This window comes from Thermothelomyces thermophilus, chromosome 5, assembly GCF_000226095.1.
Source record: "Thermothelomyces thermophilus ATCC 42464 chromosome 5, complete sequence".
Lineage (NCBI taxonomy): Eukaryota > Fungi > Ascomycota > Sordariomycetes > Sordariales > Chaetomiaceae > Thermothelomyces > Thermothelomyces thermophilus.
The window spans coordinates 1,655,272-1,669,255 of NC_016476.1; the positions used below are offsets into that span (position 1 = coordinate 1,655,272).

Below are 13,984 nucleotides of genomic sequence, written 5' to 3' on the forward strand. Positions count from 1 at the left end.
TTTCCTGGAGCAGCGCCGTTGGTTTTCTATTCGATTGTTCCACATTGAGTCTTCGCCAAACCATTCTCCTCGTCCTCTTTCATTTCACAGCCATCGCAAAGCTTGAGAAACAGTAAACAGCAGCACCTCAACGCCATCACCTGTCAATACCATGGGTCGCCAGCGGGATAAAAATGCCACCCAGATGCGTTCACTGGCCACGTTCCGCAGGTTCAAGGAGTTTCCCGCCGAAATCCAGCAGCAAATCTTCATCGAGGCCATGGACCTACCCTACTTTCACACGGTTATTGTCAAGCGCGTCGACAACAGAGTCACCGGAACCTGGAGCCTATCTTTTTACCCTGATGATCCGAAGAGCCGTGACAGATCAGGCCACAGGCTGTACGAGAAGATGGCCTCAGTCGATCCAGCGGCTGCCGCTGCCATGCGCTACGAGAGACAGACCAGACTCGGCCAGCTGCCGTTCAAGAAGTTGAGAGCACCCGTCGACTATGAAAGGGACCTCGTCGTCCTCGATTTCCGCAAATGCAAAGGCCGGACGCTGGGCTATCTCCACCCGGATAACCAGATCCTCAACCCAACCGGCAGCGCCTTTGACGCCAACGCCGTCGCCATGCAGCTCGAAAAGATTCAGAAGGTTGCCGTCGTGTGGAACGACCAGCAGCCGCTCTGCCACGATTCCTCCAACAATTTCCGCTGTCCCGATCCTTCGTCTCCGGTTCATGAGCCGCACAGAAATTGGTGTATGTGTCCGGAGGAGCTGTTCGGCCTTCTCAACTGCTTCCCCGAGCTGCGCCAATTCTATCTCCTCATTCCTCTGGGCAAGAAGACCAACCCCCAACAATTGCATGTTGAAGACCTGATCGAGGACACATATAAATGTTAGGGCCAAACCCTCACTCTTTTTTTGCTAACTTCCAGACTGTTATTGGGCATCTGCTGACAATTCATTTAATACTCAACTCCAGTCAACGATCAACATCTCTACCCTGTCTTCCATGGCCGCGGTCGATCGTTCGTTCATGCTGGTCAACTACGTTCGTGGGAGGGGCGGAATCACGAGTCGAATGACAACGAGCTCTCGGTGTTCCAATTGAGCCCACACCGAGTGCATCCGTCGATGCTTGAGATGCTTAGAGAACTACGGGACGATTCCTTCTTGGCGGATGATGTGGAAACGCTTCCAGAAGCCGAGAGAGTTGAGCTTTCGCAAAAGTATCGCCTCAGTCGGAAGGAAAGGGAGAACCTCGTTTTTGGGGTGTTGTTGCAGTGCAAAACATGATTCACGGCTAGGTCTCATAGGGTGGTTTATTTTCTCATGAAATGAAACCCGTCGTCGGCTTGGTTGCAAGGAAAAGCCACAACCATCGCTGTCGCTGTCACCCTTCCCTTGGAAGACAGAGAGAAATCCATAAACATCTTGCCAAGCCAAATTAGGCTGCTAATGGAAGGTCGAGCATGCTAGTTCAGGCTCTGGTAATTACCTAAACAGGTAATTAATTAAGTACAGAAGGACTTTTGCTAGTGTCATTGTTTCCCCGAACCACGTGGACAGGACATGCAATGCTGATGAATCTTTGTCTGCATTCATCATAGTTCATTAAATCAAGAAGACCAAAAAATGTGGCCGTCGAGGATTGCCTGGGCTTTGTTTTCTGCCTACAATAGACCTTCTGGCAAACAAAGACCACAGACAGTAAACTCCTTGAATCAAGTCTGTAAGATGTATTCGGTTACATTCAACGGATCAGGTGCTGAAAGGCTGAATTCCAACCTCAATGAAGGAACTAATCCTGTGCAACAATCAGCAGGCGATAACCGTGCAATCCTTCTTCACTAAAAAAACCACTGAAGTTTAATCACTCGGGAACAGCGAGCCATATGTCGGCCCAACATTTATAAATAAGCAGGTGTCTTCGGGATCTCCAGATTTTTTGTCGGGTTAGTTCCGCATTATTCCAGAGATAACGGTTCGCGCTTCAAATAACACCCGTATATATCGATCTCACGAAAAGATGCTCAAGAGCTTTCCGGACTTTTCGAGGTTGCCGCAGGAGATACAAGATGACATCTGGGAGAGAAGTATGTTGAACTCTTCTCCCTGTGTGCAGGTGTTGGGACTGTACGCTCTCCCCAGGCGTAACTTCCTGAGGTCCCTGGAATGGCAGGCGCGGTGTTCGCAGGAGAATTGGCCGCCCCAAGTCATGAAGATGCTGGAAGGAAGCTTCAACAAGGTGAGATTTGTGCTCCCCAGGCCCGAATTGGCCCGGCGCTCGCCGTATTATCACGCCGTTGCACAGGTCCCATCAGTATGCGCTGCCTCCCGCGATGCATACAAACGGGTGATCAACAAACGAGGACGGAGGGCCCTGGCGGAATTACTGGCCTGGCCGGAAAACACCACGCACGTGTGGCAGTCTGCCGAGAATCAGAAGACGCTCAACATCTGTGCCCTGCCGACCCGGATGACGGAGGAGAATAGGTCGAAGCAGGTCTGCCCCGACATCATAATGGGGTTCTGGGACCCAGAGGTAGAGGACGTCGACGAACGCCCAAACAACGTCACCATTTTCAAAACACGGTTCACGCAAGAGGAGAGAGACAAGATCCGGCGACGGGACGTGGATATGCCATGGCTGAGCTCAGACGGAGCGGTTCCCGTCTTTCTCAACCCGGCGACCGACATTCTGTGGCTCGACTGTGAATTTGGTCCCGTAGTGAGTCCTTCTTCGGCCGCCCTGTGCGGGGCGTTGCAAGAGTTTGGCGGATTCTTCAACAGGGACCTCATCTCCATCCGGAGACTTGCCATCGAGTTCACCAGACCGCAGTTTGAGATAGAGTGCAACACTTGTCTGGAATTGGCAGAAAGGCGGCAAGAGTACGACCGATGGCTCGAGTCTTGGCACAAAAAGTCGTCCGCCGAGGCTATCTGTTTGCTGTGTGCCGCCCTGGAAACACCCGAGCTTGCAGACATGCCTCCTGAGCATAAGCAGATGGCCAGGAACTTTCTCAGCAAGCCTGAGCTCAGGGAGGGGCTCGCATCCCTCAGTGACTTTGCGGCACTCGTTCTTCGCCGTCTCCGCGGGGAGGAATCGGACAATGGCTTTGGCGAGGTCGCCGACGGCCTCAGGCGCTTATTTGCCAGGGTATATCTCTCAGTGCTGCAGCTGAAAGATGAGATAGAACGTGCCAATGAAGACGGGGGAGGAGACACCAGCTGGAGGCGTTACGGTGTCAACAACGATTATGTGCAAAACCGCTTGGCATTCCGCTCCACGCCTACGGTGCTCTTCTCATGCCCCAGAGATTTTGGAGGCGACATGGCGGCCTTCTACAGCAGCGAAATCATGGAAAAAGACTGGGATTACTACAACCCCGAAGATTATGACGAGGCTGGAGATCCCATTTGCCGCTGGTACGGGGAACAACGCGCGGATCGTCACGATTGCGAGTGGCCCAGCTTCACCCGGTGGATTGCACGCTTCTGGCCCCTGACGACGCCTAACCTGGAGACCCTGTACATCGCCGACCGCGGCATCAAGCTGCGGCCCGGTGCGTCCATCCCGCCGGAACTGGCGACGTTCCGCGGGAACGGGTGCGTCTATGTCGAGGTGCCGATCCCAGATGATCCCACACTCGTTTTTGGCGGCGAGGACGACGTGTGGCAGTATCCACGGGGCACGTCCATGAATAGTGGCAATGCCTACGAATTTGGGCGTTACATGGTCGAGTCTCTGCAGGAGACGCTGTACTTTCACCGTCAAGTTGGTCGCGCCGCCACATTCGGCCCCTACGACCATGATCTTGTAATCGACACGTATACGCAACCATCGGTAAAGTCGCCCTACACCCGCGCGATTCGGACGGGGAGGATTCCCAAGGTCAAGGTGCTGGCTGTTGTGGACGATGCAGAGGAGGAGGAATGACCCAGTTGTAGCAGCAGAAATTAAATGATGTTTCTAATTGACTGATTCGTAGAATCCGCGAAGTAAGTTGTCCTGCTCCTCAGTGGAAAGGCGGAGATTTGAACGGATTGAAGGTAGAGTCTAGCAAGCAGCTCCTTACTGATAATCCTGAGTATGTTTAATAATGTTGACGTGTACTCGGATCCTCTGCTCGTTTTGTCAAGAAAGCACTATCAACTCAATCCCGTTGTTAAAACATGAGCCATTTGAAGGCCAAAGATACTTACCGAGCTACCTACCTAGGCATTTCAAGGTGTGGAATAAGTGAGGTGAAAGACCTGAGTGTGGAGTGCTAATTACATCATGTCAAATGCAGCAGCAACCAGAGTTGAGGTGTGTTGCATGTCAAAAACCTGTCGGGTTCCCATGGTTCCATGGAAATCAGGGGTCGCGTGGACATATCTGCGCCTGATTGGCCAGTACTTGCTCGGTAAACAAACACCCCAGGCGTGTGGGTGATGTGGGGCATGGCGTTGCTGCCTGCCAAAGCCATGACCACTTTCCTCATTCTGTGGGTGGTTTTGACCTTTTTCTTGATCTCGTTGAGATGACTTTCTTCTTTTTGTCGACTTTGGTCTCTTTTATGTACTAATGGTCTGAGTGTATGTGCGGCGTTGCCATCCTAATGCCTGCCTCAATGGATACCAATTTGGACCTTCCAATCGCACTGCGGCGCACGCGGCGAAGCATAGGCATATGCAGCAGCAAACCAGGAGAATCCTCAAAATCCGCATCACCATGCGCCTCGCCGAGACGTCCCACGAAAGCGACTCCGGCTGTGCGCACGCCAGATTCCAGAAAGAGGGGCGTCAGGTTCTCAGACCCAGGCCCCAGCATTGCTGGCGGGGGAGATAGTGAGCTGTCAACGGGGTTGACTCCCATGATACGCCGAACCTCTCTTCGTAGTAGCCAGATGTCGCGGCGCCACTCCACCCCGGGCAGACTGTTCCCTGCATCTCGCGGCACCAGTGCGGATCCAGACGTACGAGCCCTTCCGGCGGGCGGCGAGGTCTACTTCCTTCCGCTCCGCCAGGTTCTTGACGGCCGAATCAAGCGCCGCATCCGGCGCAATGGCCTTAGTGAGGAGATGAACACCATCTCTGCCGAGAGGAAGCGTCGGGCCGAGGAGACGAAGGCTGAAATCGAGCGTCTCAAAGCGGAGCTGGCTAGGAAAGACGAGGAAATCCAGAGGCTGCACGACGAGACGGTCGTGTTAGACACCGAACGCGTCTGGGAGTTAGAGCAGCAGGTTGCGTCCCTCAAGCGGGAGCTGGCCAGTCGGTCAGGGGTGCAGCAGCAAGACCTGCCTAGCAGTCCAGCCTCCGAATGGACGAGAGCAGCACCGAACTCTTGCCAGGACGACTATATGGAACTCGACATAGGCGATGATCTGGAAGAGTTTGGGGAGGCCACGAGGGCGGAACTGGAATGCAGCACTCCCACCAGGCGAATGCTAGCATCCTTCCCAACACCACCCGCAACAAGCCCGGAGCCGCAACCGCCTCAGACCCCTTGTAGACGCTCGTTTGGTACGCCGCGCTCGCATGTTGGTGTGCAAGCCACCTTTCCAGATCCCGACAAGCAACAACTAGAGCGAGAGCTCAAATCGCTCCAGCTTGAAGTTACCAAGTTGACGGCCACGCTAGAATCTTACTCATCCCTGGCTTCCCGTCTGTCAGACAAGCGGCTCAATCTTCCGCCATCCGAGCGGCCATCAACGGCAGACAGCGCAGAAGATCTTGAGGCCCACCTCAACACGGTTCTCCAGACATTATCCGACCGCACTGCAGCACTTGCAGAGCTCGACTCGTCTCTCAAAGGACTCGGGTTCCCCGGATCAGACGCCTTCGAGGTTGTTGAGTCCCTCCGCGCCAGCTTCCGATCGGCCCGCCTCGAGCTGGAGTACATCACCCCAGGCGAGATCACCTTGCCCCTCACCGGTGCAGGGGCCGCGGTACTGGATCTCGTCCTGAGCCGGCTTCGGGCCCTAGCCCAGAGGAACCGGGACGCAGACGAGGCCATCGACGAGCACCGCGCGACCGAGTTCTCCCTGCGCCAGCAGCTCAGCGCGCGCGTGACAGCCATGGACAGGCTCGCGGCACAGCTCACGGCGAGCGAGCGCGCCGCGCGCGACAAGGACGCCCCGCATCGCCGAGCTCGAGGACGACATCGACCGCCTCCGGGCCGCCGTCCGCGCCCACGCACGCGACATGGCCGAGCTCGAGGCCCTCATCGGACGCATGGAGGCCGAGCAGTGCGACGGGACCGCCGCCGCCGCCGCCCTGGAGGAGAAGCTCGCGGCGGCTGAGGCCCGCACGGCGGAGCTGCAGACGCAGATCGCGGACCTCTCCTCCGCGCATAAGGAGCAGCTGGCGAGGCTGAACCGAGCGCATGGCGCCGCTCTCGCCGAGCGGGATGCCCGCGTGACCGAGCTTGGGGGCCAAGTAGAACAGGCAAGGCATGCGCTGCACGACGCCCACCTGACCGTGCAGCGGCTGAGGGTCGAGAACGGTCGGCTGGGCGAGGCCAATGAGCGGCTAAAGGAGGAGAGCGCAAGGGAGAAGGCGAGGGCGGACAAGGTCGTTGCGGGCATGAAGAGCGACTTAGCACGCGTTATGAGAGCGGCCGAGGCGTTCTTGGGGGGTGATATTGCCGCTGCTGGTGAGGGGACTGACGGCGCCGGCACCGAGCAGGACCAAAGCCGGACCGTCGAGCTACGTGGTGCCGGTCCCGGCCACGATGAGACGGCGACACCCGCATGCGAGGCCAAGTCCGGGAGTCTGCTAAGTGGGGATCTGGCGAGATCACTCAAGAGCGGACGCAAAAAGGGAGGTACGATAGTGGAGTAGGACTCTTGGATGAGAGGGAGGAAGAGGAGTAGAAAGTCGGGACACCTCGGATTTGGATGGTTAATTCTTCGTGTCTGTCGCTTATTGTTTGTCTTATTCTTGAAAATACTCTACATTATTTTTAATGGAGTTGGAAAAGAAACCCCATGGAATTTTTTTTTTTGGGGGGAATCCCTCGTATCCTGCCTGTGAGCTTCATCCCACGCAAACACGAATCCTGTTGGTGGCCATCCTCCCTTGCTTCCTTCCGGTCGAAAAGAGCTTGTTCCCCGCGCATCTCTTACCACTGTCTCGAATCGCACATGCATGTCGTAAAGACCGGGTATGGGCCCCCACCATTCTTGCGCCACTCCTTCTCAGACCCTTCGAATCCCAATGCCCGGCTCATGGCGACAATCTTGGAGTATTCGTTGGCCCAGCAGTCAAGCGCCTCGGCCACCATCGTCCCGGCCTCGCGCATATCCATGACGTGCGGGATCGCGAGCCTCTCCAGTCTCTCCAACAGCCCGCCCTGGCGCACTTCCACCTGCCGACAAGCCGCCTCGCGGAGCGGACCGGCCCATCCAGCCCTGATCGCCACGTCCCTCATCGGCAGTGGCAGATACACCTCCTTCATCTCCACCGCCCACGAGATCTGTCGGATCGCGGGCAGGGGAGCCCCATCACCTTCGTCGGGGCGGTCGCGGCGGTCGTTCTGGTCGGATCCCTGCCGATGCCGTAGCTGCAGGTAGTTGAAGTACCACGTCGCCAGGTCCTTGACCACCGCGAGGCGGACGCGGCTGGTCGCGACGCGGGGCCCGGGGAAGAGCTTGCGGCGCAGCTGCAGCCAGAAGCGGCTGTGGGCGAAGAAGACGTCGCAGTCGAGCATCAGCGTGTCGGTGCGCGGGTCGAACCAGGTGCCGCGGCCGAGCCAGGGCAGGTCGAGGTCGGTGACGGGCACGCGGCGCATGGTGGCGACGGCGCGCGACTCGCGGCAGACATAGGAGACGAGGCACGAGCGCGAGAAGACGAACCTGAGGAGCCGCTCGATGGTGGGATCGAGCGCCGCGTCGTGGTAGTGGTGGTGGCTGTGGGCGATCACGAGGCTGCTCAGGCGGATGACGCGCTGCGGGAGGCAGAGTTCCCAGATCATGACGCGTATCTCCGTCGGGAGGCGGCGGAACTGGGGAAAGGTCTGATGCGCCATTCTGATGCTTTCTTTCCTGTCGACAGTGGAACTGCTTCAGGGAGATGCTACGATGGTTGACGGCGCCGTGTTTGTATGGTGCTGCGACGGTGAGTCATGGCTCCAACTGAAAAATAAACGCTGCTGTTCAACTTCTTTGCTGTTCCGAAATATTTCAGGTGATTGATTGATTTTCTAGTAAGGTATCTTACCTAACTAAACAGATACGCGAGTAATTAGGGGATGAGTCGCGCATAGATAGCATATGCGGGAAACCACGCCTCTCGGCCCCTGGACTCACCCCATCTGCAGGGTAGGTTCACGGGCCGCAGCCGCAGGCGGTCCATTCGATGCGGCTCAGCGAGGGTAGGAACAATGGACGGGTGGATTGAAACAAGCTGGGCGGTTTCCGAGAGAAACGAAACTGAGCCTCCATCGCCAGGACTGCTAGCAGTGAAAGATGTAAGATATCGTGACACCCGCAGTCAGGTGTATTTAAGCATCAACATGCATAAACGGGTTGCCATTGACGTCGTTGAGCTCTGCTGGAATTGATGGTGACTAACGAGCCTTTATCATAATTGTGTTATTCAGCTTAGATATTACGGGAGCTTAACAGTCTATAAGTCGTCGGGAGCTAGGAATAAACGAACGCTTCACCAATGTGCTTTCTAGTGTGAGCGAGCTACGGATACTAATGCTGAGCCAAAGTGTGTATAGCCAAACTAAAGGAAGGTCCCTTTGTTGCCTAAATGTCGAACGCAGTGGCAAGCTCGGGTAAGCATTCGAGAGAGCTTTGTAGCAGGTGGCTTGAAGGTCTAAAAGGTGTCTTGTGGAACTATCTAAGGACGTATAAAGGAGAAAAACGAGTGATATTTATGAAGGAAATGGCCAAAGCGCTCGTGAGCGTGTTACGCGCTGTGGCTAGCGCGTGGCTAGTGCTTTAGAAACTCTAGCGCTTCTGACACTAAAGGTACGGAGTACTGCGGGTATATTAAAAGGATGTAGTGCAGCGTCCATCTGCCTACTAGTACTTTCCTGAGTTTTTGATTGGCCTTCCGGCCGTCCCTAACATCCAATGCCAGTTATTCTATTCATGCATCCTAGCTACATGCGTTACTAATCTTCCTGTTCTTTCTTCACAAGAGAGGGTGAGGGAGAGCGAGCAGCCGTTATGCCACACCACGGCCGAGGAGGGCCAATCCTTGGCTGCTATACCAAATTGTAAACAGATTATCTGGTGTCGTATGTACGAACGGGGCTGGGGACTTTGATTTGTCGACTCAAATCAGAAAGAGCTTTGTTGGCTTCATTCATGTCGTGCACAAGCGTTGCAAACAGTCCAGCAGGTTCTCGGATATACTGTAAGGCATGCCCTTACTTGGTATGGTGTGCGGAGTACAGTACATACCTTACAGATGTGCTGTACATTCTTCTAGGCTATATATTCTATGCTTACCTTACCTACACTTAGTACGTATAGTACCTTATTTATCGAGTGCCTTATCGTGATATTACTTATCACGCTAGCTTACCTGGTTGTCCGTTGTCACTCGGTCGGGTGCAACGGTGGGGAGGGACCCCGGTTTTGATTCGCTCAATACCTACTCCGTACACAGTAGCTTATGGGGGAGGTGCTAGACCACACACAGTTGGCGGTCGCAAAGAACCCGCTTCTCCCCGGAAGGTTTCTGCGGACGCTTTTGTATGTACCGTACTGGAGTACGTATGGGCGAATTTCCCCTCCTCAACAAACATCGTTATTAGGCATAAACAAAAAGTCCTGATGTTCATCTAGAAAGTGGGCTTATTTATCGCAACACCCCCCGGCCCACCGCAGCCGAGCCTTAGTGTACCGGATCCTTGCAGCACTTGCCTGACGACCAGCGCCAGAAATTTCCACCTCCGAAAACGCAATCGAGAGCCGAGATCTGCAAGATCTCTAGAATACTGACCGCCAGCGTTTGTTCGTCGACATCGCTGCATTTCTGACACGCCCAGCTATGAGAGACATATTCATTAGCCGAGTCAGGTATACCTTCAATTGAACTTGACAATCTTCGCCGCCGTATCATCAACACCAGTCGCGGCTCGACGACAAGGGAGTGCTGATTGCTCATTATTGGGAAGCCGATCTTGCCGAGATGGCACCAAGAATTGAGCCGATCTGGTTATACGGTTTCTGCTTCAAGGTACAGGAACAGCTGCGCTTCAACAATTCGTGGGCTTGCGCGTTTCACACCAGCTGGTACACGGATGAACAGCACCCGATGTGGGATTCAATAGAGGATCCAAGTAAGCGACGCGAGATTCGATACGGCAACAACATCTACGTCTTGTTCCGCGCTCTTTTACACTGCAAGAGGTTCTATGGCCAGGACAGTCTCTGGGTTGCCATTGCCCGCGGCTTCAATACCAGCCCGACCATCGTGAGGGTCACGTCTGAAATCCTTACCCAAGCCAGAAGGGAACAGCGATCCAAACCCATAAAAGACATTCCCGATACGGCACGCGCTGCCGATGAGTGGATTGACTTTTTGGATACCTATGACCCGCGCCTCCGCAGCCTATCTGACCCCGAAGTCTACAACGTCAGCGAGGCCTTCTTTAAGGCTCAAGAAAAGAAACATCTCAACGCCGCGAGAGTGCCCACCAACCCTCGCCAGCGGCCCCTCTATATCACAAACCTGGACCGCCGTTCTCCTGAACGCTCACTTGATGGGGGTAGTGCGCCCATTCAGTCTCCGCCAGTCCAGCTAGAGAACCTCAGGGAGTCCGATAGACACCGTGGCCGGTCGCCGCCTCTCCGCCGCAAACGCTCCGCCTCACCAGAGGAGGGTGTCTCCTCCAAAATCAGGCGCACCGATTTTGATACTCGCCGGGACCCTCGCCTGGAACCGGAAAAACATGGCGCTCTTGATAAGCTGCCTACAATCCAGCCGACACGAAGCCCCCCGCGGGTGAACCAGCCGCGGGCTGCTCAACCTGCTCAGCCTGTTAAACCGGTTCAACCAGTCCAATCCACGCCTCAACCTGCTGGTCCTGAGGGAAACGAACCCCTTGCCAAGTCTCCAGGGTTATCCGCGCGAGTAGCACAGGTTGTTCCTCAGCAGACTACTCCGGCAAACAGTGGAGTTGCTCCTGGTGAGCCAGCACAGTCAAAGCTCTCGGCGCAACCTGTTTCTCAAACACCCTCTTCCATCCCGAAAGAAGAGTCATCATCACCTAAAGCACCAGCTCCTCCCGATGTTGACGACGCTTCCGCGCTGAAAGCACGCATCGTAAGCCTGGAGAAGCAGCTCGAAGAGGCCGAGAGCAAACGGACGAACCCAACACCTGTCCTAAGCTCTCCTCTTCCGAGCCAACTGGGGGAGGACATGGTAGCATTAAAAAAGGAAATGGCCACGGCAACTAACGCCGTCAGCACTATAATGGAATCCATGCACGACATTGTGGACAATCTACAATCCCTGCAAGGAGAGATATCGGCTCTCGTCGCTGAACAAAAGGACCTCAAAACGACTCTGCCACAATCCATCAGCAGCAGCAACGACGGCACCAAGAATCCCTCGTTCGACCTCAACGCCATCCTCCAGCCTCTTCAGAATCTAGACAACACGGTCAACGCCCTCCGGGCCGAGGTCTCCGAGCTCAAGAGAAACCAGGCCGCTCTCTCTGCCCCTACCAGCCAAACAACCGGGAATGACACCAAACAGCTCGAGACCCTCCTCCAGTCGCACACGGCCCGGCTCGACAAGCTGAGCCAGCAGATGGCCTCGCTCCAGCAGGCGCAACAACAGCAAGCACAGCGACACTCCCCCCAGCCGCAGGGGCAGCCCCAGAGCCTGCGCCAGGCCATGGCGGCCGCCGAGCGCGACCTCAAGCACCACCTGGCCACGGTGCAGGCGCTTTATCACCGCGGCGGCGCCGGCCGGGCGGTGACGGACCGCACGGCCGACCTTCTGGTCACGCTGTCGGAGGCGGTGAGGGCCGCGCAGGCCGGTCAGGCGGGAATCTAATATTATACAAGGTTCTACGCCTGGTGACTGTTCTTACTTCTCACACCTCCGTCGCCGGGGCTACGGCTACATATCCGAAGCACGTGTGTCCCCGGAGTCACATACTTGGAACATCAAAGATGGGTGGAATTGCTGGGTTTGAGTAGGGTGCCGGAGTAGTTTGGTGAGCAGCTCCGGAGAGTCGCTTAATCGGTGAAGTGGGAGGCTCAAGACTCCCTAAAAAGTTACCTCAGCGTTTATATGCATGCGGTGGATTGCATGAGAGCGGTGAGCGGGCCGCGGTTTTCGCGGTCGAGTGAACGAGATTGCGAAAATCTATCTTATCTTAGGAGGCGTTGTTTGATAAGTCGGACGCGGGGAGGAACGCGCAAGAAGAGACAGCTGCCCATTGGCGAGCTGAAAACGAGCTGCCTAAGGTTCGCTACAATCATTTTATTTCCCTGGGTTACAGCGGTTAAGTCGCCATTAAAGCTGGGCACTATACCGATCCAGAATCTAATCTCATTGTGTCCGTTGATAGGAAGATGGCCAGGAGAGAACGGCGGCAAATCATGCACGCCTTGTGGACTCGTCGCGTTAGATGACTAAGGGAGAAAAAAAAAAAAAAACGACGATAAGAGTCTCATTGTCTGGGGGGTTCCTTGATTTCGGCGCCGCCCCAACCTGTCAAATTGACCTCGACTGGGTGGCTGCCGCTGCGGATGATGACAAGATGCCAATCGACTTCCGAGTCGTTCACTGCTTGGTGCTCGGTCCAGGCCGGGATAAAAGCAAAATCGCCCGGGTCGAGGTCATGGCGTTCTGGCTCCTCGTCGTCCCCCGTGGGCTGGGAGAGAATGGCACCCTTGCCGGAGACTGCGTAGATGATGGTTTCTTCCCACGGCGGTTTAGAAGGAGTCGCTTCGCTAGGTTGTGCACACCCTTGCGGGTATGTACATACATACGACAAGTGACGTGAGAGGCTGAGACACGTACCTTGTTCGCCGTGGTGGCGTACCGATGAGGAGGAGTTGGGCTTTAAAATGAGGACTGCAAAAAAAAAAAAGGTTCGTATGTATGTACAGTTACATCGGAAGCAAAGTCACATTGGCATGAAGGGGGTCACCTCGACTCACTTGAGGTGCACATCTTGTCCGTCTTGCCGACAACCGCGTTCCTGCTAATGACCCGTACCCCGGGCGTTGCAGCTGCGGTTTCACTGGACCCTGTCTCACCGGGAAGGATGTCGGCAGCCTTGGTAACGGTGACGGATGCCGGCAAAATCATGGGGAGGATATCCTGGATCAGCGGTAACAGGGATGTCATGTTGCTCAGATATCTCCGGGCCCCCAGAGGTGTCATTCGCGACTCGGAGTTTGGTATGTAGAGAATTGCGGATGGCGGGTGATGAATCGTGACGACGTATGTGTGGCAGGGTTCGCAAGGGACAAAGTTGGATCGTGACTCGCTCAGCCAGGGTAATTTAGGTGCAGGAACCCGAACGCGCCAGTAAGGGATCTACGCAGCCCAGTTATTCAGTTAGAAGTCGCCCCAAACTCTGCAGCTCCCTGCCTAATCTGCGTAATTGGGCTCTGGAGGGAAGAGAAGGAAAAAAAATGAAGGAACCTGAACCCAACGAGGCAGGACCGGCTCGGGTCATCTTCGAGTCTTAACCTACAAGGGGAGTCCGCAACAGGGGCGCTGTCTTTCCAGAAGAGAATGACGACTCTAATGCTCAGTTATGGAAGTCAGACGAGCACTCCCGTCCGACCCTAGTGTAGTTGCAGTGGTTTCTGAAGGCGCAGTCGGCGCGGGCCGCGGATTGATCAAAATGCACGGAAATATCCATACGCTAGTTAGTTTGAAGTGCACCGCTTGAGTGGGGTGGCTTGGTCCCACAAGGCGGCTGGGAACTAATCGCCCCCACAGACGGCAATGGGGCCAGAGCTCTCCTGTGGAAGGCGGGGAGCATCTGGGATCACTCCATTATTCCATACTTCGGTACTA

The 13,984-nt window shown here is 55.4% G+C and overlaps 5 protein-coding genes across 5 annotated transcripts; 3 read left to right on the forward strand and 2 right to left on the reverse strand.

Annotated features, from left to right (window-relative positions):
- Positions 1 to 151: 151 nt before the first annotated feature.
- On the forward strand, positions 152 to 1,282 carry MYCTH_96059 (uncharacterized protein; the record flags this gene model as incomplete). The annotated part of the gene is made up of 2 exons (XM_003664995.1): positions 152 to 881; positions 969 to 1,282. 2 exons carry the CDS (start codon positions 152 to 154, stop codon positions 1,280 to 1,282), a joined length of 1,044 nt encoding a protein of 347 aa, XP_003665043.1.
- Positions 1,283 to 4,617: 3,335 nt separating this feature from the next.
- On the forward strand, positions 4,618 to 6,132 carry MYCTH_2045175 (uncharacterized protein; the record flags this gene model as incomplete). The annotated part of the gene is made up of 1 exon (XM_003664996.1): positions 4,618 to 6,132. A coding segment is annotated over one exon (1,515 nt), but the record flags the coding sequence as incomplete, so codon positions are not given.
- Positions 6,133 to 7,094: 962 nt separating this feature from the next.
- Positions 7,095 to 8,000, reverse strand: MYCTH_2128884 (uncharacterized protein; the record flags this gene model as incomplete). Its single annotated transcript, XM_003664997.1, has 1 exon — positions 7,095 to 8,000. The coding sequence occupies one exon, from the start codon at positions 7,998 to 8,000 to the stop codon at positions 7,095 to 7,097; it is 906 nt and encodes a 301-aa protein (XP_003665045.1).
- Positions 8,001 to 10,249: 2,249 nt separating this feature from the next.
- On the forward strand, positions 10,250 to 11,998 carry MYCTH_103571 (uncharacterized protein; the record flags this gene model as incomplete). The annotated part of the gene is made up of 1 exon (XM_003664998.1): positions 10,250 to 11,998. The coding sequence occupies one exon, from the start codon at positions 10,250 to 10,252 to the stop codon at positions 11,996 to 11,998; it is 1,749 nt and encodes a 582-aa protein (XP_003665046.1).
- Positions 11,999 to 12,603: 605 nt separating this feature from the next.
- On the reverse strand, positions 12,604 to 13,573 carry MYCTH_2308340 (uncharacterized protein). The gene is made up of 2 exons (XM_003664999.1): positions 13,114 to 13,573; positions 12,604 to 13,027 (listed from the first exon to the last, which is right to left on the reverse strand). Exons 1-2 carry the CDS (start codon positions 13,301 to 13,303, stop codon positions 12,621 to 12,623), a joined length of 597 nt encoding a protein of 198 aa, XP_003665047.1. The 5' UTR covers positions 13,304 to 13,573; the 3' UTR covers positions 12,604 to 12,620.
- Positions 13,574 to 13,984: the final 411 nt, after the last annotated feature.

Coding starts and splice junctions, on each gene's coding strand:
- MYCTH_2308340 (XM_003664999.1), bottom strand. CDS start 13,303: ATGACATCCCTGTTACCGCTGATCCAGGATATCCTCCCCATGATTTTG. Junction 13,028..13,113: donor GGACAAGATGTGCACCTCAA/GTGAGTCGAGGT, acceptor TTTTTTTTGCAG/TCCTCATTTTAAAGCCCAAC.